This window comes from Amblyomma americanum, chromosome 4 (genome assembly GCF_052857255.1).
Source record: "Amblyomma americanum isolate KBUSLIRL-KWMA chromosome 4, ASM5285725v1, whole genome shotgun sequence".
Taxonomy (NCBI): Eukaryota; Metazoa; Arthropoda; class Arachnida; order Ixodida; family Ixodidae; genus Amblyomma; species Amblyomma americanum.
In genome coordinates, this window is record NC_135500.1 from 13059340 (window position 1) to 13084089 (window position 24750).

The window sequence follows — 24750 nt, forward strand, 5'->3', positions numbered from 1 at the left end:
AACAAAAATGGCAACTCTCCCGAAGTCACTTTGCAGTGTCCTGTGTGAACCTGAACCTGAGAACGAGGCCTTCTCTGTGCGCTGCGCTCAAGCAACGTCGAGGGACGACCGGTTTCGATTACGAGCATCATCGAGCGACATCCCTCCGGACAGCGGATGCAGTCCCCTGACCATCGGGATCTCCTTCTCCCGGCGGGTGCGGTCTGTTACGTTTCGCCTACGACGCGCGGTATAGCCGGCGCGGATGCAACGGACGCCGGGGCTTCGTTCAAAGTGGCGGTCATTTTGGGCCCGTTCAGTGCTGCCGTAACGCCTCCCACCAAGCGCGTCCAGGCAGGTTTCAATGCCACGTGTCGTCGTGTGTGCGTGTGCGTGTGTGTGCATGTTGGTGCCCACGCTTGTCAAAGCGCGGCAGCCGGGGAGAGGAGCTCCCCAACTGGGAGGCGAGGAGGTCTGACCGGCGCCGGCCCGGCGGACGCGTCACTTCACGTCTCAACATGTCCGTGCGTCGCCGTCTAGTGCGACTCTTCCCGAGCTGTTCCTTCTTGCCCTCGACTCCGTGGGTATAAAAGCAGCTGCCCCGGACGCCAAAGAGAGACTTCGATTTCTTCCTTCGAGTAACGTGGTCGCCCTGACCGGCTGCTCTTTTGCGATGCCAGAATAAACAAGTTGTTCTGTTGCCAGTCGACTCATCCTTTGCCGGGACCTTCGGATGTTTCCAGCTGTGCCCCAGGCCGCCAGGCCAACGCTACCCTTGGGGCTTGCAACCCATTTGCAACAGCTAGCAAAGCAACGAATTCTGTCTGCACTTAGCTGCGCCGTTTTGAACCGACTTAGTTTTAATGACTGCTGTGGTGCCGCAGGCAAGCTGTGTGTGACGTGTCAAGCATGACGACCATCAAGTGCACTTTCGTCGAGGACTGGACGAGTGCGAAACATTGCGAGTTTGCAGCCTGGATTAGGCCCGTCGGAAGTAACCCGAACGCAATATACTATGCGCTATGCAGAAAGCAGTTTTCGCTCAGCAGCATGGGAAGAAGAGCAGTGACAAGTCACTCTGAAAGTAAGAAGCACCGACTGGCCATTACCGGAGCCAGGACACCCTCTGTAGCCTCATTTTTGACATCGCTGGCCACCATTGTGACCAATGCCGGGACACCCTGTGTAGCCTCATTTTTGACACCACCAACCACTATTGTGACCAATGCCGGGCCAGTGCCGTCAGTTTCTGCGCATCCGTCAAGTGCTTCAACTACTATGATGGACGTCCAATCAGATCGTAGAGCAAACGATATCTTTCAGCGTAACTTGGAGGTCATAAATGCTGAAGTGATGTGGTGCCTCAACGCTGTTATGACGTACACATCACTCCGTGCTGCCGCGGCATCAGCTTCTCTGTTCCCTTTGATGTTCCGATCATCAGCTACAGCCAAGAAAATGCAGCTTGGCAAAGACAAGGTAGGATATACTATATTGTCTATGGCCTCGCACCTTTCTTCAAGGAGAACCTCATGTTGGAAGTAAGCCAAGCCTCCCACCTCGTCCTGGCGTTTGACGAATCAATAAACAAAGTTGCACAAAAATAGCAAATGGACGTGTTGGTTTGCTTTTGGTCGGATGCAGAGCAGAGCATGAAAACGCGCTGTGGTTCGAACAAAGATCTGTGGTTCGAACAAAATAAGTGTTCACATTTGTGAAGATGATTCTGTCTCTTTCGCACGGAAATGCGTCTGTCGAGCAGGGATTTTCTATTAACAAGGAATGCCTTGTTGGAAATTAGAAGGAGCAATCTTTGGTTGCCCAGCGAATCGTGTATGACACCGTAATGTCGGCAGGAGGAGTTGCCATCGTTTAGCTGACCAAGGCGATGTTCCAAATGGTCCGTGGGGCGAATGCACAGTGGAAAGAGGAGCTGAAGAGGACGAGAGCAGAAAGGGCCGATGCACTGAGGAAGGAATGGGAAAGGAAGCGTGCCGCCGCTTGTGTGAAAGAGCTTGAGCTGAAAGAACAAGTGTTGGCTGATGCCGAGATGCAAGTTTCCCTCATCCAAAGGAAAATAAACTCTCTAAAGCAGTGAAACAACACTGAAGCGTTGTGCATGAACTTGAGTTTTACTTTCCAGTGTTACTTTTCAGGTTTGTCGCTCTTTCACTTCTACGAACTAAGGTTTCTATAGTCTGCAGTTTGTTTGAATAGACTTGCTGGGAGAGAATCGCACTTGTGACACTAAAGTTCAGGTCCCACACTATTGCGGTTAATATCAATAGATAGAAATATCTCACATTTGAAAATATTTGTTTCCGCATGATTCTTCCTTTTCGTTCGTATTTGAAAATGTTCAATTCAATTTGCAGTTTGTTTTAGCATTTCTTCGAAGATATTCGATTTGTTATGCATTTTGCTGATTTCTCCTCCTTTTTTTAAATGAAATAAAATCTGCTCCTTACTATTGAAATAGGATTAAATCGTTTTTATTTTTTAACATGCTTATTGAAGAGTGATAGCATCAGGCGCCTTTGTGTCAGCTTGTTTTCGCATAAAACAAGGTACTGTGTCACTCAGGAAATTTTACAAATGCACTCGAGAAAAACCTGGAAAACTAAGGGAATTTGGAAACGTCAACTTTGTAGACACCCTGGAACCGGGAACATATCAACGAGATATTACTGTATTGAGGCATTGCACTGCAAAATGCCTTGAAAGAAATAACCCAGCATTTGATCATTCATAGAGGACCTTTGGTAGACCATAGATTGGCTTTTTCAGACTTTTGGCAGACTTCCAACTGTTGGAAGTCTGCGCCTGTGTTGTCGTGTTTGTTCCTGTTCCCCTGTCGTGTCTAATTCGCACAGTACTAACCTTTTTTCTGCAATGAACCAACTAGCCCGCAAGAACAACGTTCTACTTCGGCTTTTCAATGCTCAGTAAGGGTGCTGTTAAATGACGTGCTAGGCACTTTGTTTTTAAGGTAAACCTTCTGGATAGTCGGTGCTTCATCTTTTTCTCACCTTTGTTTTTGTGCCGTTTGCTTTGGCCCAACCAAAGTTGCAAGGTCAGACCTGGCTGCAGCGGCCACATTATGATGGAGGCAAAATTAAAAATGCCTGTATGATGTCAGTGCACATTAAAAAAACCTCAGGCAGTCCAAATTGATTCGGAGCCCTCCATGTAGGTGTCTCCCATAGTCAGTGAGTCGCTTCAGGGCTTTAAACTTAACCATACGTGTTGGAACGTAAGTGGCCATTCTGGAGAATTTTCAGATTGTGCCAGCTGGGGTTCGGCTGCCAGTTCATTTGCATACTGACCAGCTCGTACTAGTAGGGTTCCTTTGTGGAGCGTAACGACTCGGCTTTTTCTGTGCTTGCAGCAGACAGCAGCAGTGAAGTCTCAGCCCGGGAGGTCCAGAAGAGGCTGGTCTATGTGCGCTCCATCAAACGAGTGAGTACACTTCTTTCTGCTGGCAGCTGCCACACACCACTCAGTGAGCTTCTCAACATCACCTGGGGAGAAAGCTAGCACTTCGTCCACTTGGCGTGAAATGTGGGATCAGCCATAGCAGTATATGGCAAACCTCGAAAGAAGTTTTTATTTGTGTTAAATTTGCACTATTAAAATGATTTCATATGCTCACAGGCAAGAGCCTCTCTGGGCAACTGCTAATTCCGAGGCAGAGTCCAGATTTTCAGCCGTTCTTCCTTCCACAGTGGGTCCAGTGCTCTTTAAGAAATTTGTGTAGACAGTGCTGCCAGCTCTCAGTGTAGGTAATATTGAGAAACTGGTGGGCGTAAATGCTCATTTTAACGCGATAGCATTAAAGGCCCCGTTCACCAGAAAATCCTGCATCGGTGCTGTGAGCGAAAAATCACTGCCTTGGCTCTGGCAGGTGGTCCCCGGAGAGCAACCTAGGAGGTTGCGTGACCTTGTGGCGTCATGACAACTTGCCCACAGATAGTGAGCAAACTGCCCACCATGGCAGGTAGCAGTTGGAATAATGATTGGTCACCCGGTCAGAGCAACCTGGGCTACACAAGCTCCATCGCTGGGAGCACCTGCCATCGCAAGGCAGTGGCGCATCACTTAACCGCTGCACCACTGCGTTAGGAGGGGTATGAGGACTCCCAGTGATCTATGAATGTAGAGTAGAGAATGACCTTCTGCTTATACGAAGATTAAGCCATTACGCTCTCGTGTCATACCCTTATCAAGTGCAGTGCTGGTACTAACCGAGCAAATAACCAAGCCCTACATAACAATAAGGTTGCTATCGTTGTTTCCTAGACGTAAGGTTGGCATTCGATTCTGTTAGCCACAACATGCTATTAACTAAACTTCAGAGACAGAATTTATCTGCTTCTGAAATGCTACCTTTCGGACAGACAGCAATGAGTAATGATAAATGGTGTTGTGTTCTCAACTCAATCATTAGTCTCTGGGGTGCCACAAGGCTCAGTTATTGGACCCATACTTTCTTTACTCTACGTTAATGATTTCACCTTCATTTTATTGTACTCTGAAGCATTAATGTACGCAGAAAATCTGTGTCGGTGACAGTTTAAACGAGTTCAAAGATAAAATTAACAATGAGCTTCAGAGAGTTCATTCATCATTTAAAGGGAATCAACTGAATGTAAATACTGACAAAACTGATACACGGTTTTTCACTCAAATAAAACAGCTTAATTTTATTAGGTTTCATTTTCCTGGAGACTGCACATTTATAGCGAGCAGCCTCATTTAAATATTTAGGGGTCATGTTTGATTTGGATATGAACTGCCAATCGCATATTAGTAAGATGTTTGTGCACAGTTATTTGAGCTACTGCATAGTATCATCTGGCAGTACATAAAAACATACTTAATCTATTAGCCCCTTACAGAAGAGGCAATTAGAATCACTACCTTTACAACCAGAACGGATACTTCAAAACCACTACAGAACCACCTGATGAGTGTACTTCTGCTGGATATTCAGTGTACAGTAGAATCTCATGACATGTCCAACTTCAGTGTTGGACATGTCATGAAGGAAAGACGTGCAATTAATAATTTCGCGCTTCAGAGCGTGGCTTAAGTGAAAGGTGTACAATTTAGTTACCCGAAGTATTTGACATTTAGAAAAAAGTTCTTGCGTATGGAATGTTCTAGGAACAGTTTCAATTATTCTCAGAAAATTTTTTTGTAATACGAGTAGCTTATTGATGTTTTCTTGTGACGTTTTTCCCCACACTAAATAACTGTAATTGAGGCGAGAACTAAATAGTGAATGATATACGGCCAGCAATGCTCTTGTTGGCAGTAGTTGGAAATATCTGTAAATTAAACCAATAATTTCTGACAGTTTGCTGGCAGTAATATAGATATGGTCATCCCAAGTCGTATTTTCATTGACTACAGTGCCCAGTGTTTTAAATGTCGGTGCTATATCTAAATGAGCATTATTGAAGCAAATATCTTTACAAGTGTGACTTTCTTATTTTTTGCTCTAAAAATAACTGCTTTTGTTTTCGCGACATTTACCTCTAAACCATTTTTTTGCGTCCATTCATATAAATTAGAGAGGGCAGAATTCACTGTATATACTAAAGTATCTGCTTTAGTTCCTGAAAAAAATATACTTGCATCGTCAGCATATTTTATGTATTTCGCAGGGGCGATGTGCACAATATCATTAATTAAAATATTAAGAAGAAAAGGACCCAGTAAACTTCTTTGAGGAACACTGCGGTGAAGTGATTCTATTTCCGATATATACCCATTATTACTGACAGCTTGTCTGCGATTACTCAAGCAAGACTGTACAAGAGATCCTGCGTGACCTCGGAAACCATAGCGGTCGAGTTTGTGGATTAGTAATGCATGGTTCAACAAATCAAACGCTTTTGTAAAATGTATGAAAATGCCGATGGCTATTTTATTTTGATGAATCAAGGTGTTTTAATATGTACTCTTTTTGAGCTAGTAATGTCTGCTCTGTAGAATGGTGCCTACGAAATCCATACTGTGAGTCAGTTGTTATATTTTGTTTCTATTCGAACTTTGTGGAACGTTTGCGAATTAGCTTTTCAAGTGGTTTAGAAAATACTGGTAGCACAGAGATGGGTCTATAATTGCCGAAGTCATGTTTGTCGCCTTTTTTTGTATATGACAGAGACATGTGCAATCTGCATTTTAGATGGAAAGATAGCATTAGCAATGCACAAATTAAAAGTATGTGTCAGGCATGGAAACAGGACATCAAGTTAATAGGTTTTAATTGCATGCCGTCAATGTCTATACTTGTGGTATTCTTAAGCTCCTGGAAAACATGCAGTTCTTCATGTTCTTCAACAGCGTCGAGAAATATTGTTTCACTGCTCAAAGGGATGTTGCGGAGGTCGTTATGCATGTGTGGCGGCATTGAAAGAATAACGAAATGCTGGTTAAATTTGTTTACTAATTGTTCCGACATCTCAACCCCATTTCGCCTGATAACATTAATCTTTTTGCGAGTATTACTAAAAGAGAAAAGATTGCTCAAGTTTTTCCACATTATCTCCGTCCTACCTCCAGCAGAACCAAACTGGTTAGCGTAGTAAGTGTTTTTTTCTCGTTCAAGTTGTTTGTTCAGGCGTTTATGTATATTTTTAAAGTCTTCAGTTCACTGATCTCTTTTGATTTGATAAATTTGTGATAGAGTTCATGCTTGTTATTAATTTTATCAGGTCAGCCGTGATCCATGGTTTACGGGTGCGATCACTGCGCTTTGTCGTTCTTGCAGGAAAGCTTTCGTAGTAAACACTCTTGACAATGTCTAAAAAATGTTCGTACGCTTTGTTCAGGTCAGTCTCGTGAAGCCCACTAGTCCAATCGACGTTTGTCAACGTGCCTCTGAATTTAAGGAGGTTGTCGCTGCTAATAACCTGAAAACACTGCTTTGAATTCTTGAACTTATTTTTTCTGTGTATTATACAGAGTATTATGGGCAAATGGTCACTGAGATCAGAAATAATAATCCCAGCTTTGAGACCCAGTTTCAAAATTTGTGATGAACATATCTAGTAATGACGAGCAGAAAGGTTTAATTCGCGTTGGTGAATTAATTACATTGGAAAGTCCGTTTACCTTTAAGAAAAGGTCTAGATTTTTAGTATGACTATCTGGCACTGGTAAGTTAATATTTATATCACCACCAAACAGCAGCCTTAAACAGTTATCATTAGCATAAAAGAGCAGTGATTCAAGAAAACTAAAGAAATTCGAAATACAACCTTGAGGGGGGTGATAACAAACGACAAAAGTCACATTTTCGACACGAGTGGCCAAAATTTCATAATCACATGTAGAAATAGTTAACATAGGTAGTAACTCGGGCTGCCATGCCTTCTCAAACAAAACACACACACCGCCACCACGGCCAAAGGCACGTTTTAAAAAGAAAGTCCGGTAGCTGTCTAAGAGGGACGTCTATTTCACTGGTACACCAGGTTTCAGAAATCATAATGACATCAAAGGAATCATTGCAGCATTGAAGTAAAGCTGATAGCTGCGATTCCTTGTTTCTTATTGACCGAGCGTTAATATGGAGACATTTTAAGTGCTTTGAAAACTGATCCGGAGTATCCGGATTTGAACCCGACCGCGGCGGCCGCGTTTTGATGGAGGCAAAGCGCAAAGGCACCCGTGTACCGTGCGATGTCGGTGCATGTCCCCAGGTGGTCGAAATTATTCAGGAGCGCACCTTTCTTTCTTTCTTTTCTTTGCCCTTCCCTTACAGGTGGGGTTCAGGTGTCCCCGGATATATGAGACAGATATTGCACCATTCTCAAAAACCAATTTTCAATTTAATCATGTGGTATGCACCGCGAACAGTGTGCGGCGGTGCGCCGTCTTCACATCGCTGAAATCGCAATCGTTAATTGTGTGGAATGAGCGGCGCACTTCGAGGAATGAGCGGCGGTGTGCGGCCCTCACATCGCCAAAATCGCGATCGCTAATCGTGCGGTACGCACCTCACTAGCGTGGCCGCATGGTCATGAATAAATCATGTCAGCTGTAAAAACAGATCTGCTGCATGCATTTTCTGTTTTTCTGCATAGGAATTTTGTTTGTTTGGATGATAAAAAATTCCGGATGATATGTATTTTTTCGTGACCCGGTGAGATTCGTATCACCGATATTCTACTGTAGCTGACTTGATAGATATTATAACAGTACATGATGGCCCCTGCCATTAAGGTTATTTACCTTACCAGCACTCAGTACAGGAACTGCAGCAACAACTGCTTTATTCTGCCGGTTGTCGGGAAGGCTTACGGTCGAAGGCTAACAGAATTTTGGGGTGCTCTCATATGGAATTCTATTCCCAAAGATGTGAAAGCACCACGCAATTTTTTCATATCCATGAAGTGTTTCTTGTTCACTAGCTAAGCGTAAGCGGTATAATTAGATAGGTAGCTATCTGTGACATTAATTGTTACTCTTGTAGAATCAGCACATGGCTTTCTGATGTCTACATTTAGTCTTTTTCAGTGTGTTACCACATGCCGCATTATATTGGTGCCTTGGTCAATTGGTAATAGCCAGTCAGGCTGTGTTTTGGCACTTGTCTGGTGTTTGTCACCGTTCATCTCACAGTCGGAGCTTTCCCTCCGCCACTCATGCATTGTTGGTGTAGGCCAGTGGTGTGCTTGGTCCTTGGAGCATACCCAGCAGCAGTGCCATTTGTGGTCTGTCTTTGATAACAGAAGGCTGCTTATGTGGTCATCGACTGAAATCACCCACCACATTTGCAGTTTTTCTTGTTGTTTAGAGTAGGTGCAATTTATTGCAGTCTATCTCACTCTGTTGTCAGACAGAACTTTAATCTGCAGTGAAGCATCCACATTCAGGACTGCCACACACAATTCCACCATGACAAAAAAGTAGTCCATTCTTTCAGGCTTTTTGTTTTTTAAGAAAGAAGCTAATCACCAGACAAAATTACGTATAAACTCAAGAATTTTGATTTCTCAGGCTTGTTTAATATAACAAAGGTTTTCTGACTCCACTTCAGCATGGCTTTAGGAACGGTTACTCACTTGTAACCCAATTAACTTCAGTTGTGCACAGCTTTGCAGAAATCCTCGATAGATCAGGCCAAATAGATGTAAATTTTTTAAATTTTATGAAAGCGTTTGATCCTGTTTCACATAGCAAACTAATTTGTAAGCTAAAATTCGCTGGTCTACCTTTTTTCTTAATCAAATGGATTACTGCATACCTCACTGACAACCCAATTTGTTTGTGTTGGTGGTCAATCCTCGCACTCCCTCCCTGTAACATCTGGAGTCCCTCAGGGAGGCGTCCTTGGCCTGTTATTATTTCTTATCTATATAAATGATATTGGTAACATTATCACAGAACCAGTTCGAATTAGGCTGTTCCGGACGACTGCATTTTATTCACAGAAATTAAAACTCCGGAGGACCAAGCAGTGCTTAACTCTAACCTCAACAGCATTAACAATTGGCGTTGCAGACACGATATGAAACTAAATGCTGGAAAAACAGTTTACATGCAAATAACTAACAAAATACACGATCTATCTTATCAGTACCGCCTATCCTCACGGTGTCTATCAGAAGTAAGGCAGTACAAGTATCTTGGGGTAGCATTAACTAATACCTTAAGTTGGAATGCTCACATTTCTAATATTTGTGCATCATCCTTCCGTATACTGTGCCTTTTAGATATAAATTAAAACTAGCCTCTTCCGCAACCAAGCTTTTAGCTTATATATTAATCATTAGACCGAAATTAGAATATTCCTGTACAGTGTGGGACTCTTTCACTAAAACTAATATCCATGTGCTAGAAATGATTCAGCGGAAAGCAGTTTGTTTCATTTTTTTCTAAATTCCGCACTACTGATTGCTCTCTAACTTTAATGAATTTTAATGGCATACAGACACTGGAAACTCAAAGAAAGCTTTTGCGACTAAAATTTCTCTTTTTGTTGAAAAATAACAAGTTATCAATGAGCCCGTACCCTTACTTAAAACCACTAGTGACGCGATTAACGAGACATCGTCACACCCAGTCCTTAACACCTTATCTTGCCAGAACCGACTTGTATAAATATTCTTGCTTTCCCCGAACAATAATGGAGTGGAACCAGCTTCGTTTGAGTGGACTATTAACCACTGAGAGCATTGCCAATTTTTTGTAAAGACGTTTGACTGTTGTATGTCCAGTTCTGGCGAGAAATTGTGTTCAATTTACCTATTTTGTAGCGATAGCTACATTACGGTAGCATTTCGAGCCTTCAGCGTGGCGGCATTGCCACCCTGTGGCTGCACCGCCACTCTATGGTTGTGCTGCCACGTTGTCACGGTGGTTGGCCATGTGGTGCGGAGCAGCTGCCGGCGGTGCGGCGCCGTGGCTGATCATGTGGTTCGTCACGTGGTTGGTCACATGACCAGCCACGTGGTGCGGAGCAGCTGCTGCTGCCGGCGGTGCAGCGCGCCGGCAATATCGGGCTGCCACAGCTGTGCGCATGCGCTGTGTCAAGTGGGACGAAGATGAAGAAGGAATGCCCAGAGAAACGGAGCGGCGAAAGACTGACTTTGTAATTCAACTGAGCAAGTTCCACTCGGCCAGCTGTAGCTATCGCGTCACTGCAGGTTTAACTAGAGCTGAACCACCGCCAATTTTTTTTGCTGTTCCATTCACCTTTGTAAGTGCCATGTTTACTCTTGTAATTTGCACACTTCATTTTTCTTTAAATTAGGGCTTCCAAAAAGGTTGCGTGTGGGCACGGCATAACCAGAGGGATCATGTCGCTCACCAAACAATTTGTGTTGCTTCCCCAGGTTTTGCTCAACCCCTTGGGTTGCTTGCAAGAACAAACCCATGGGTTGACAGAAAAATTATACATTTGAAGTGTAGGCTAAAACACGCAAAAAAGCAGAAGAACAGAAACCCCGTAGATATTCGCCAACTGCAAACCCAGCTTTCTGATGTATTATTTCTAGCCCGACAGAATTATTTTTCCAGTACCTTGCCAAACTACATAAAAACTAGCCCTGATAAATTTTGGCTGTACCTTGGAAATAAGAGCACACACTTGCAAGAAATTAGGCAGCACGATAATGTGATTGCTGATCCACAAGAAATTCCGAACATAATGAATGAATACTTTCATTCTGTATTCAACCAGGTTGATAGTGTCACAGATGCTTCGTCTTCTTTCTACCAAGTGTCAGACTTCGTATCTTTTGAGGGCGTGTTGTCATTATTGCTAAAACTTAAACAAAAATCTTCTGAAGGCCCAGATGGCATACCGAATTCCTTCCTTCATCATTACGCCGAGCCTATTGCACACTTTTTAACAACTATCTTTTCTTTATCTATTAGCACGGCAACTTTACCTGATGATTGTCGTGTGGCCCGTGTCATAGCAGTCCACAAAAAAGGTGACCGCCAGTTTGTGGAAAACTACCGCCCAATTTCACTGACATCTACGAGCTGCAAAACACTAGAGCACATCATCGCTCACTACATAACAAATTTTCTTGAAGCTAACAACTTACTCTCTCCATTCCAGCATGGATTTCAGAGGGGTTTGTCGACATGCACCCAATTTTTAACAACTGTTCACGAAATCGCTCTAACACTTGATTCTTCTGGGCAGGTTGATCTTATCTTCCTTGATTTTAGCGAAGCATTTGATTGCGTTCCTTACGGCAAACTTCTTGAAAAAACTTACTAATTTTGGTCTTCCTGCATTGATCGTAAACTGGATATGAGTGTACCTTTCGAACCGCACTCTTATTCGTGGATGTCAATGGCCATGCCTCCAATGTGTTACCGGTTTCGTCCGGAGTGCCTAAAGGAAGTGTACTGGAACCAATTCTTTTCTTAATCTATGTTAATGATATAACTAGTTCTGTTCATCCTCATGTTAACATCAGGTTGTTCGCGGACGATTGTCTGCTCTTTAAAAAGGTCACAGGCCGTGACGGTCAACTTCAGTTACAGAATAGTTTAGCCACACTTAATGAATGGTACACGGCTTGGTCTATGACCCTAAACACTGAAAAAACGGTCTTACTTCGCGCCACGAACAAAAAACAGCAATTTTATTTTCATATTGCATCAATAATACTCAAATAAAGGAAGTCACAGAATACAAATACCTAGGCGTAACGTTTAAAAACACTCTTTCGTGGTCCAAACACATTGATAACATTTGCGCATCCGCTTCCCGAAAACTCAGCTTTCTGCGTCATAAGCTGAAAACAGCACCTCCTGATTGGAAAATGCTAGCCTACAGAACTTACGTATTGCCTAAATTAGAGTATGAAGCCATAGTATGGGATCCCTTTCATCTAAAGCGTAAACATAAACTTGAAATGGTTCAGAGGCGAGCAGTGAGGTTCATTTTCAACAAGTTCTGGCCCACTGATTCCCGTCACAGCTCATGGCTGACAACCGTATCCCTACCTTAGAATTGTGAAGAACTATAGCACGATATAAAATTCTTTTCATGATGATGTATGACAAGTCGCTAGAATTTAGTGGACGGCCATACATTCAACGTTACCTGCCACGCGTGTCAAGGCACCGTCACGTTCACAATTTGCTGCCTTTCCATGCCCGTACTAACTTGTTTTAATATTCTTTTTTTCCTTGTACAGTTAGTCAGTGAAATGGTCTCCCCTCTGAAATTTTTTCCACTGATAATTTTGACAAGGCGCTGCTGCTGTATTTTGCATCGTGGCATTCTGTGACGTTTTTTCCGTAACTTTATCAGGTTATCATTTTTCTGAGGGGTTGTTGGTAATGCATTGTAAGACGAAAAGTGCAAAAAAAACACACAGACGCAAAGAAAGACGAAGGACAAGCGCTAACTTCCAACTGACGTTTATTAGTAATATCGAAAGATATATAGGCAAATGAAAGGGGGAAGACAAAAACTAACAATGGCAGCAGCATACAAAAAGTCATGTCACTCATACCCGCTCAGATACATCATCTCATTCATTCATTCATTCATTCATTCATTCATTCATTCATTCATTCATATTTTATTCATACACCGGAGTGTACAGGAGGCCAAGGTAAAAGCTGTTCTACGACGGCTTGAGGGGTTTCTGGGCCCCAAATACAGTGGCAGCGGAAAGTATAAACACATGAACAAAAAAAGACTACGGCCTTATGCTACTTGTATGTGAGCATGCGCAAACATAGAAAGATTATACAGAGATTATACAGAGAGATTATATACACAGAGATTATACAGATTATACAGGGAAGATCAATGAAGTACATACATGTATGCACAAAAAACAAGAACAGAAACATCCATGATGACAATCAGTTTGTAAGTAGCTGTTTAAACTCAGGCAGGGTTAATTTCACAAGATCAGTGCCTTGTCTATTGTAAACATTTAGAAGCCTCGGTAAGGTATTCTGGAGCATTTGTGTACCATAACTGGTGCGGCATTTTGGGATTTTCCAGTTTTCTGTGTTTCTTGTGGGATATGGCAGATCATTTTGTGTCAATCCTGCGACGTCGAAAAGGAGAGATACCGAGTGTTTTGCGCTAAAATAGAACACACGAGACAGTATATAACGGTATAAATCATGTGCTCAGTGCACGCTGAACTGTTTAAAGAGAGGGGCAGACGACCTATTTTGAAAGGCCGATTTATGGCATGCTTACGCAACCACTGCCCGTCCTATCAATCTCTAGAGCCTCTAATATCTCTCTTGTGATTTGCGAAGGATGCCGGTTGATAATTACAGATTGTGGGAAATCCGGAGCACAATGGCCGCCACCCTCATATTCACAGTCTGCCTGGAACCAGCGCCACGTGGCGACTTCTCTTTACCAGAACCAATTCTCAAGCGAATTACTAACTTCTCTTGACATCAAGGATTGCTGCAGAGGTTACCCGACTTTCTGCACAGTTTTCACTAATGTCCATTTCTAAAATGTCTTGTCTTCGGCACCACTAAGTAGTAAAACCTACATTTTGGGCTGTCTACACCACTGATCACTGATCACTTTTCACTTTTTTTATACAATTCCGCAGAAAATTTTTATATACCTTTTGCTTCTCCAGTGCTTGTCCTTCTTTCTTTGTCCGTGCCCGTCGTCCTTGCGCTGTTTTTTATTTCCAAGGTGCACCAACTCGCTCAGTTTTTTATTCTTCTGCAATCACTCACCTTTTGCACTGTTGCGCCGCATGTGGCGACGCGGCCGCGCCGATCTTTCGATGGATGGAAGATAGGAGCATCCCCTTGAAACAGGGTGGCGGCAGCTGCCACCGTGCTCAGCTTTGTTTTCTTTATTTTTGTTTAACTGCATTAAAATGGTCTTGAAGTTCACCATTTTTTTTAAGTACGTTTTCTTACACTTCTAACCTTATGTCACCTCTCTGCTTTTGAGCCACCAATCTTCCAGTCGCTTTTGATAACTTCCACTGTAGATTTATTTACATGACCATTATTATCTCTCAGGGAGAGATATTATTCCTTAGGGAGAGTGACTGGGCCTGCATCCCCATCCGGATGGATACCATCACATTTGAGTATGAGGTGTTCCATGCAAGGTCTTTGAAATGCACCTGTGGGCTTATTAAAATGCAAGTTTTGCCCCGAAATATCAGTGACTGGAATACATTGTTGCTCAGCTCTCGTGCACTATTTAGGGTACTGTGATATGTTTATTTTTGTGTGAGTATGGTTACTGTGCTGTCTGGTGGTCTGTGCTGCTGAAGAATACCACACATGAGCCCATTTCCCTTGACATCGGGTATCTACATCATTTAGTTATTGTCGCAGGCCACTGCATAACATTCCAGTGGATACGAGCACAGTGTGGCATTCTGGCCAATGAAAAAGCCAATGAAGCGGCCCGTACAGGCCACCAACATCGGTGCTTTATTCGAACCTTCGTCGCGAAATCTGATGCGTCCCATGCGGCTAAAAGATGTGCTTCTGAAGAAACGTATCGGCTCTGCAGCTTGCTGACACATCACTGCCAATTTCTGTACTTAGTCGACCCTCACCTCAGATCAAGACTCCCACCCAGAATTCCTCGCCATCTGGAAACCTTTTATCACCGACTTCGCCTGAACGCAGCATTTACTAATGGCTTCCAATACCGTTTCGGTCAAATGAACAATCCGCGTTGTGACAACTTCGGCATGAATGAAACTCTGGAATGTATCCTGCTTAGTGTTGCATCGCCACGGTCGCCCTGATGCGCACCAAGTGCAGAAGCTACGACGCGGTCAACAAGGAGAGCAGAACCTCAATTTATTTCAAAAGATAGGTGCCTTTTATAGGCATGCTTAACGTGAGGGGAAGGGGAAGAGAGAGCGGCGATAGCGGCTGCCACAAAGAAATGAAAGGGTGTGCGCCGCTGACGCGCGCGCAACTCAATTTACTGAATAGCATATGCCACACTTAGTGCCCTTCATATGCTGACGAGCGTGTGTTTTATGAACAATGCATGGAAAGCTCTCCCCAGTTCTTCTAACAATGGACAGTGTTTTAGGTCCCTTAGCTTGCCCTAGGCAACAGACAAGCTCTAATTTCACCGAGGATAGCCGCGGCCAGTGGCGGTGAAGGCCTCCAAGGCACTGCTCCGCTTTTTGAGGACTCCTGGCCTGCACGATAGGCTGTGACTTTGCATAGTGACTTCAACTCCCTGCCACTCTCTTTTCTCCTTCATCTTTTTATCCCCTGCCCCCCATGCAGGTTAGCAAACTCATTATTCTTCCGGTTAACCTCCTTGCCTTTCCTCCTCTAATTTCACCTTGCACATTGCCCTCATGCACTCTTTTCACAGTGAACTTTGTTAGCCCATTTAACACACTAGGCACTTCATTATTTCATATGTAACATCATTATTCACCGAGGCACCTTAGTAGGCATTTAATGGCTACACTTTATCTTCTCACCTTTTTTAAAATTTATTTTTATTTTACTTTTTCCTCACCGCTCTCCTTCCGCCTTTATCTCCCCATTCCCTTCCCAGCGCAGAGTAGCATGCCAGTGCTTCTCTCTCTTTGTGCTGCCAGCTGACATGGACAAGTTGCAATTCTGCTGTAGCCCCGGATGCTTGAATTGTGCTTGTTGGTTGCCGTGCAGGCCTATGGATATGGTCCTTCGTGCAACCAGTTGGAGGCCGAGAAGGTGTTCGAGTTCACCTTGCTGGTGGGCTACCGACGCATCGACTGTGCTATGCCTCCTCAGCCAGACGTGCTCCACCGCTTTCCCAAAGAGGTGCGTCACTGCCATCGATGTCTGCACCTAGTATGCGCTTTAGCATCAGCATCATGCTTTCAGCCACTTGCTTACTACACATTTAGGAGTGCTTCAGGACACTGCAGCTGGAGCGCCCTCTGCATGGGGACCCTTTGCCGTGTGGTCTAAAAACCCCCGAGTTGCCGGATAATCTTCCTGTGCAACCTTCTAAAATTACATGTTTAACTGTATTGGCTTCGTGGCTATTTGAATTAAATATGACCCCATCTCAAGGTCATACTTGTTGCTTTTATCACCCGTGTGTGCAAACAGATCTACTTCCTTACAGATCTGCCTTTCTGCCGTTGCCTTCTCTTTGCCTTGAATGTGCTCATTATGACGTGAACAGCGCGATTTGAGACACACAGAGCAGAATGAAGAATGAGACAAACATAGTGGTGTGTTTGTCTCATTCTTCGTACTGCTCTGCGTGTCTAAAATTGCGCTGTCCACTTCATGATGCTTCATAACCAAGTAGTTCCTTAAAACATCTTTTTTGGCAAGCTTTAATCTTCAGATTGCCTGAAGACAGAAGGGAAAATTCCCCAAATCAAGTTCACTGTTAGCATCAAGGTGTATTTTTGGGCAAGTTGGTGAGACATTCTGTAGGAAAAACAGTGCAAAAAACACACAGTACTAAGAAAGAAAGACAGACTTCAGCGCTGACTAACAACCTTTAGTCAGCACTCGAGTCTGTCTGTCTTTCTTAGTCCTGTGAGTTTTTTACGCTGTTTTTCCTACAGAATATCACTGTTAGTGCCATGCAGAGTGGGCATAGTCTAGAAGATTCCCCTCACCTGTGACAAAATTTATATTGGGCAGATGGGAATGTGTATTAAACGTCAGCAAGGACGGAGAATCGATGACAAGCAAGGCATCTTTAATTTTATTTTATGGGGTCTTACATCCCAGAGTAACTCAGGCTATGAGGGACACCGCTGTGGAGTGCTATAGATAATTTCGACCCCCTGGGGTTCTTTACATGCACTGACCTCGCTCCTAGCATTTCGCCTCCATCGAAGTGGGATTGCCATGGTCGGGATTGAGCCCTTGTCTTTCAGGTCAGCAGCCGAACACCATAATCACTGAGCCATCGTGGCGGCCTTTACACGTTCAAGAATGATAAAACCAAATTGAATTTTATATGAATTCGCGGGTAGCAAAGCACATGAGGATGCAGTGCGTTTAGCGACCAATATGTATTGCTATGGGATAAGGAATTTGAGATTGTTAGTAAGCACTTCTGCAAGCCAGGTGCATGGTAGCATGCTTTGTTAGTTTTGCACATTCATTACTGCCTTTGGTCTGTCGTGCCCAGCGTCTCCCACGTAAACAAGTTGAGTGCCCATCGTCACCTCATCTTATGTCATGCTCACCCATTCTTTTAAACCAAACAATGCATTCAGAATCATGTTTATTTATAAAAGAAGGAAATACAGTCTGGATAAATGTATACAGAAGGAGGTCCCGTAGTCAGTGACCGTACTGGGACCTCCTATATTGTTAATCAAAATGCTAATATAAATGCAAGCATAGCAGTAGTAATAACAAGTTAATGAAACAATCGTGTCGTTACATATTTCTGCGGCGACACACATATTATATACAGGGGTGAGTAGGCATATACAACAACCAAGCAGAATAATGAAAATAGAAGTTATACAGTGCTTATAGTTATACAGTTATTCAGTTCTACTTATAAATTACAAAATTACTAAAAAAGCGAAAAACTGAACAGTAAATTGGTGATGGGGAAAATAGTGCACATATTTGTGTTTTTTAATTCCACCGGTAAGGTATTCCATAAGGAGAATGATGAAAAATAAACTGTTTGCTTCCCATAATTGGTGCGTACTTGAGGCAGAATTAGGACCTGTTAATCGGAAATCTTGTGGTGCTGGTGCTGGTGAGCTCTGGTCTTGGGATGGATGGAAATTAAATATGTTCATTAATTACTTTGTATATGAAGATACCAAGGTTAAGTTGGACAAGTTGAGGTACGGAGAGAATTCGCAGTGAATTGAGTAAAGATTGACCATTAGAATTGAAGGGGCTGCATGTTAGTATTCGGACTGCTTGATTTAGAACTACTTGCAATGACGTCAAATGAGTATTGTAGGTGTTACCCCAGCATGTTATACAGTAAGAGAGATGGGAATGAATGAACGAGTTATACAAGGTTAAAAGTACAGACTGATTAAAGTAAGGGCGAGTTCTGATGAGAATTCTTAAGCCATATGCCATCTTCGATTTAATGCCAGAAATATGGGAATGAAATTTTAGATGGCGATCTAATTCTACTCCTAAAAACAATGATGATTTGCTGACTGGAATGACATGCGGGCCTAGGCAAATGGGGGGAACATTAGTAGTTTGTTGTTGAGGAGATGTGAACAATACAAACTTAGTTTTATCAGTTTATTTTTAAGATATGTTTAGAACACCAATAGTATATATTAGCTAAATCTTCGTTAAGTTTGGACGTAAGCGCAGTTATGCTACTATCGGAGTTATATATTGTGGTATCATCGGCGTATAGTATACATTGGGAAGAAATAAGGGATTTTGGTAAACTGTTAATATATATTAGAAATAAAATTGGGCCGAGGATTGATCCTTGTGGCACGCCCATGTTAGAAACCTTAACTTCAGAATAAACACCAGATACACAAATAATCTGAGGTCTATTACATAAATAATTTTTGATTAGTAACAAAGAATGACCAGTTATACCGATTTCTTCTGACTTAAGAAATAAAACTGCGTGATTTATCGCGTCAAAAGCCTTTGACAAATCAACAAAAACAGAACCAGCAAACTTGCCCTCGTCTATGGAAGCCTTTAGCTGGCCAGTTAGTGTAATGAGAGCTAGATCCGTTGAGAATCCTGGGTGAAAACCGAACTGTCTCCAAGAAATGATATTGAATTTATCAAGATATTTAGTCAATCGCACCTCAATGAGTTTTTCGGCAACCTTACTGAAAAAGGAAAGAATGCAGATGGGTCGGTAATTGGTTAGACGGAAACGATCTCCTTTCTTAAAGACAGGGATTATTTTTTCTTGTTTCAATTCTTCAGGAAAGATGCCAGTTTTAAATATTAGATTAACAATATGGATTGCTGAGGTTTGTTTACTGTTTCGGCAGAAGTTTTCATACCAACCGCAGCTGAAACCTGAAAATGCAACTCTTTCAACCCAATTGCAGACATGGCATGTCAAGGCACTCTTTCTCAGCTAATTTTAGTAGCTGTGCTGCTGTCTGATCAGTGTGTTCAAAGAAACATCACTGCCCTCAGAGCCCAGCTGTTCTTATATGAGCAGAAAGAATGTTGATATTTGATTTTTTTTAATGTTGCTGAAAACCAAAGTGAAATTGCTAAGCAAAAAGCCCCCACCACTTTTTACGCTTCCGTTTTGGTTGAAAACGACAGGGTGTGGCACATAGGGTATTGGTCAAAAGTCCCAGGTTCACAGGGCCTCCTTTTTAGCGGTGTACCAGGAGAGCATGCAGCGATGGCGCAGAAGTAGAGCAACCGCCTGTGTGCCAGAGGACGGGGGTTCGAGTCCTGCTGCTCTGCAGTTCTTCACCCACCGGATAAAAAAAAGTTCACGTGTCGATGAAATTGCATAACCAGGCCTGTGGTTTGGCTTGACCTCAGTGACCAGAACTGACAACAACCAGAGCAGGATTTGGCCACCCTGGTGTACTACTTGGCCACAAGCAGCTATATGAATGCGCCACTTCCTTTCAGCCCTTAGTCCCCAGCTGATCCCCGGGGTGGTTAAACCTGTGACACAGCTGAGCGTGCTAAGTAAGAGCCTCTGGCTCCGGACAGGCCACTTTTGGAAACTGAAGCTGGCAACTTCTAACGCTAGAATCTCGTCCAGTGAAGCTAGCCTAGCAGTGCTGTTCGAGGAGCTAATGGGTAGTAAATGGGATGTCATAGGGCATAGTGAGGTTAGGAGGAAAGATGAGGCACATGCAGGGCTAGAGGGCTGGCAGATACTGTTCTATCGTGGATCAACGGACAGACGAGAACTATGTGTAGGATTTCTCATCAATCACCATATAGCTGGCAACATAGAGGAATTCTATAGTGTTTGTTTATTTATTTTATTTGGAAGCCTCTTTAGAGGCTCTTGCAGGATTGAGTTACAATATGTTGGTTCTGTACTGAGCACGGCCTGGTCACAGGTCTTACTTTCAGTTTTGCTGCCAGCAGCCACTTCATTGTTTTTGCCCCATCACATTCGCGGCATCACTGAGAGAGCGCTGATGTCGCGACAGCGCATGGTCACATGGTATTTTTCCTTTTTTTTGTACCTTTCTTTTCAATGCGGAAAGAACTTATCTGTAGCACACATCTTAATAAAAGCTGATGATTTGGTCGTTTTTTGGCACGCTCTACAATTTGGCACTGCAATTTTCGGTGGAAACGCATAGCTAAAGTGTTAATTTCAGTTTTATTTAATTATTCACTTGAGAAAAATACAGAAATACTCTAAATGTGTATGAAAGATGTCCAGAGAGTAATGCCTCATATTTTTTCTCTCCGTTTATGAAAAAGATAATGCGTTAAAATTTTGCAAGCTTGATGCATCCCACGTATGTGTTCCCACTTCCACCTCGTCACACAAATGGCGCCATTATACCTGTCCAACTTTTTGGTTGCAGGTGCGAAAACAGACACAACACAAGGTAGAAAGACGGGACGGAGCGCCTTTCTACCTTGTGTTGTGTCTGTTATCGCACCTGCAACCAAAAAGATGTACAGTTACCAACTTGCCCAGCAAGACGTTCTTTTAAGTTATACCTGTCCAAGTTGGGCGCCTTGATGTTTGCTCGCTTCCGCTTTCAGGGTGGGGACACCCTTTGTGCCACCCTGCACTGCCGTTTCCCCCTCGCATTGGCATGTTGGGTCCCATGCGCCGGTCGTATACTGTGCGCTATGCGTGTGGCATGGTTTGTATGTGGTTACATGGCGGCTGGAATAATGCGACTGAACTGGAAGTAGGCAGTGCATAGTTGTTTCTCCTGTGGCAATAATATTCCGGCGCTTTTGAGTTTGTGTTATACACGGTGCAGTCGCTCAGACTACATGGCAATAGAAAAGTTAGATGGACTGCTGTTCCCCAGTTTCTGGCTGCACTGAAAAAGGACAGCGGCTATTTGGTCTTCGTTCGTAGATGTAGTTTAGATTACCAGGGTCTCCAATTTTCATAGAATTAAGCTGCATTTGTTGTTTCAAACGTAAGGACTGTTCAAAAGGCCCCAACTTCCTCGAGTATGCCAGAAGCGTGGAGGATGACCTGCAAAATGTAACTATTTTTGTGTAGTTAACAGCCGCTTTTCCAACATCTTCTGGGATCCCTTTGTCTTATTTCTGCGCCATTGAGATGGAATTCCACACAGTAGTAATGGCAAATTTCTCTTCCTAACGGTCTGTCGCTCTAGAGTGGATAGCTGAGGAGACGTCTGAAACCAAATGGTCATGTTTCCTCAGTGGCTTCCTTTGGGTTGTTCCATAAGAAAATCACGCAGACTGTTGAGTTTCCCTATGAAGGCTGTTATCCACGTGTAGAAAATAATAAACTGAACAGAATGCAGCGACAGAGCTTCACATACTCGTTTGCCAGCGAGAGCACGTAAATAATATGGTTGCCTTGCTAGAGACGTCTTTGTCGTCGGTTTTTGAAGAAAGCAATCGGCAAATTACGATGTGGCCTGCCATGTTTAACCCTTGCTTCCCCTTGCAGTGATCAGCTGCGAGACGATTACAACTTTCCTGGCCTACTTCGTCGGTTTACGTGCTTCTGGTCTCGTGGAAAAAACATCCAACTTTTTGGCAGCGTGGCGCTGAAGGTACAATGTGTACTGGGGCGGCTGTAATTGGGAGAAAAAAAGCTACGACGCATAACAAGGAGTCTCTAATCGAAAGAAGAAAGGTGGCAGGGAACAGTCGAAACATGCAAAAATGTGGCAAAAGTGGGCAATTTTGCCTATTGAGCAATGCCCCTTTGCTTGATGTGAGCTTCTGTTTTGTGTGTGATGTAGCTGTCGGAGATCAAGCAAGGAGGGGCTGTTGTGTTCCCAGCTGTTTTGACCACATTAGAAAAGGACAGCAGATATTTTGCTTTGTTCGGGATAGTGTGCATAGAAAAAAGTGGGAGCCACTGCTGTGGTGGCTCAGTGGTCATCATGGTGTTCGGCTGCTGTCCCAAAAGACGCAGATTTGGTCCCGGCCGCGGCGGTCGAATTTCGATGGAAGTGAAATTCTAGAGGCCCATGTACTGTGCGATGTCAGTGCACATTAGAGAACCCCAGGTGATAGAAATTTCCGGCGACCTTCAGTACAACGTCCCTCATAGCCTGAGTAGACGTTAAGCCACCATAAAAAAAAAAGAAAAAAGCGGGAATTGCAGGTCAATCAAGATGACTGGAAACTGCAACACATAAATCCAAAAGTATATGAGCTAAGCCATGCGAAGCGCTTTCATTCCAGAACAGTTCTTCCTGGGGCGGAGGTATAGTGCACTATTTTAACTTTGCATCCTCATAATTACTGAAATTTTAGCAGCCGTCAAAGGAGACTTCTGCACTTGATTTCAATGCGAGCGAAAACATGTCTGTGTGGAAGTCTTTGAGAAATGTGAAATTCCAGCTGGGAATAAGTAATTGTGATTGTTGGATCTGGGTATCTTGGTATCCGAGTCGTCAGATTGCACTGGAGTATGCCACGCCCGTTGTATGAATGTAACGACTGTTCACAAGGCGGTGAGTTCCTTGGCAGATTAGCTGCGAAATATGATATACTTTAGCGTAACTATCTGTTTAAAGAATCTCTGGCACCACCCTGTTTAGGCAGGGCACCAAATTTGTGGAATTCCACGTGGTAGCGGCAGTTTTCTCTTCGAAACGGGCCGCCGCTGCAGTGTGCTGGGTGCAACTAAACGGGCAAGTGGGATCCAACAAGCCGCCGTCTAGAGCGGTGCCTTCACCCTGAAAGTGGTGTTGGCCATCGTGGCACCCTATGTCGAAGAAAATGGCGTTGGGTGTTCAGTGCCCGTTCTTTTTATTTAAGTATTTAAGGCAGGCAATCGATCCGATCCTTCTAATTACCGCCCAATTTCATTAACATCTATTCCATGCAAGCTACTGGAGCACATTTTATATTCGCAGATCGCATCACACCTCGACAATAACGCTTTCTTTTATGTAAAACAGCATGGTTTTAGATCAGGCCATTCTTGCGAGTCCCAGCTTTTTGAATTCACCACAGACCTTCACTTAAACTTAGATTCTTCCTTCCAAACTGACGTCATTTACCTAGACTTCTCCAAAGCCTTCGATCGCGTTCTACATCAGCGTTTAATGGCAAAACTGTCCTGCCTCCACATTAACCCTTTAATCTTGTCATGGATTGACTGCTTTCTCCGCGAACGCTCACAATATACAGTAATAGAGAACCACAGATCGCAAAATACTACAGTCATCTCTGGTGTCCCCCAGGGATCGGTGCTGGGACCACTCCTTTTTCTGATATTTATAAATGATCTTCCTAATGCCATATCATCTTGTATCCGCCTCTTCGCAGACGATTGCGTCCTTTACCGCCGCATATCTACTCCCGATGATCTCACTCTGCTTCAACGCGACCTAAATCTCATAGAAACCTGGTGTACGTCATGGCTTATGCAACTGAACATTTCCAAATGTAAGTTCATGCATGTATCAATAAAGCGAAATAACCTCAGCTATCCGTATTCATTAAATTCTACACCACTCTCTGAAACAGAATCATACAGGTATCTTGGAATCATCGTGAACAACAAACTAACATGGTCTGAGCACATTGCAAAACTTTGTACAGATGCTTCCAAGTTGCTTGGGTTTATCAGACGATCCCTCACTTTTTCACCCCGTTCTATCCGTCAACTCGCCTACGTAACATTCATCCGTTCGAAACTCGAATATGCCTCGGCGATCTGGAATCGCCATCAGAAATATCTAATCGATCAGCTTGAAGCCATCCAAAATCGCGCAGCCCGTTTTATCACATCGCAGTATGACAGACGACACAGTATAACTCTTATCAAGGCATCCCTTGATCTTCAACCCCTGGCACTTTGGCGTAAAATTTCACAGCTTTGCCTATTTCACAAATTGTACCATACCTTCCCACAGCTAAGAAATTCTGTATTACACCTGCCGCTTCGCACCTCACGCCGACATTTCAATTCTTTAAGTTTGCAGCGCATACATGGCTCCACAAACTCATTTAATAAATCCTTTTTACCTAGCTCCATTGCATTGTGGAATGACTTACCCGATTCCATAGTTACTGAAGTAGAACCTAATAAATTCAGGCACTTATTAACAGCACATTTTAAGGGCTGAGATATTTTGCCGTGTTTTTGAATGTGTATGTGTATGTTTTTTTTTTTTTTTCAAGTTGTTCTTGAGCCGCTGT

At 43.4% G+C, this 24750-nt stretch overlaps 1 protein-coding gene across 3 annotated transcripts in view; it reads left to right on the forward strand.

The window, feature by feature from the left end:
* The window catches only part of LOC144127801 (DENN domain-containing protein 2D-like), a 352039-nt gene that overhangs the window by 96407 nt on the left and 230882 nt on the right, over window positions 1-24750 (forward strand). For all 3 annotated transcript variants that reach the window (XM_077660720.1, XM_077660718.1, XM_077660719.1), the window contains 2 exons: window positions 3368-3438; window positions 16123-16257. In XM_077660720.1, the coding sequence (XP_077516846.1) occupies window positions 3368-3438; window positions 16123-16257 (206 nt within the window). The remainder of the gene's footprint in view (window positions 1-3367; window positions 3439-16122; window positions 16258-24750) is intronic.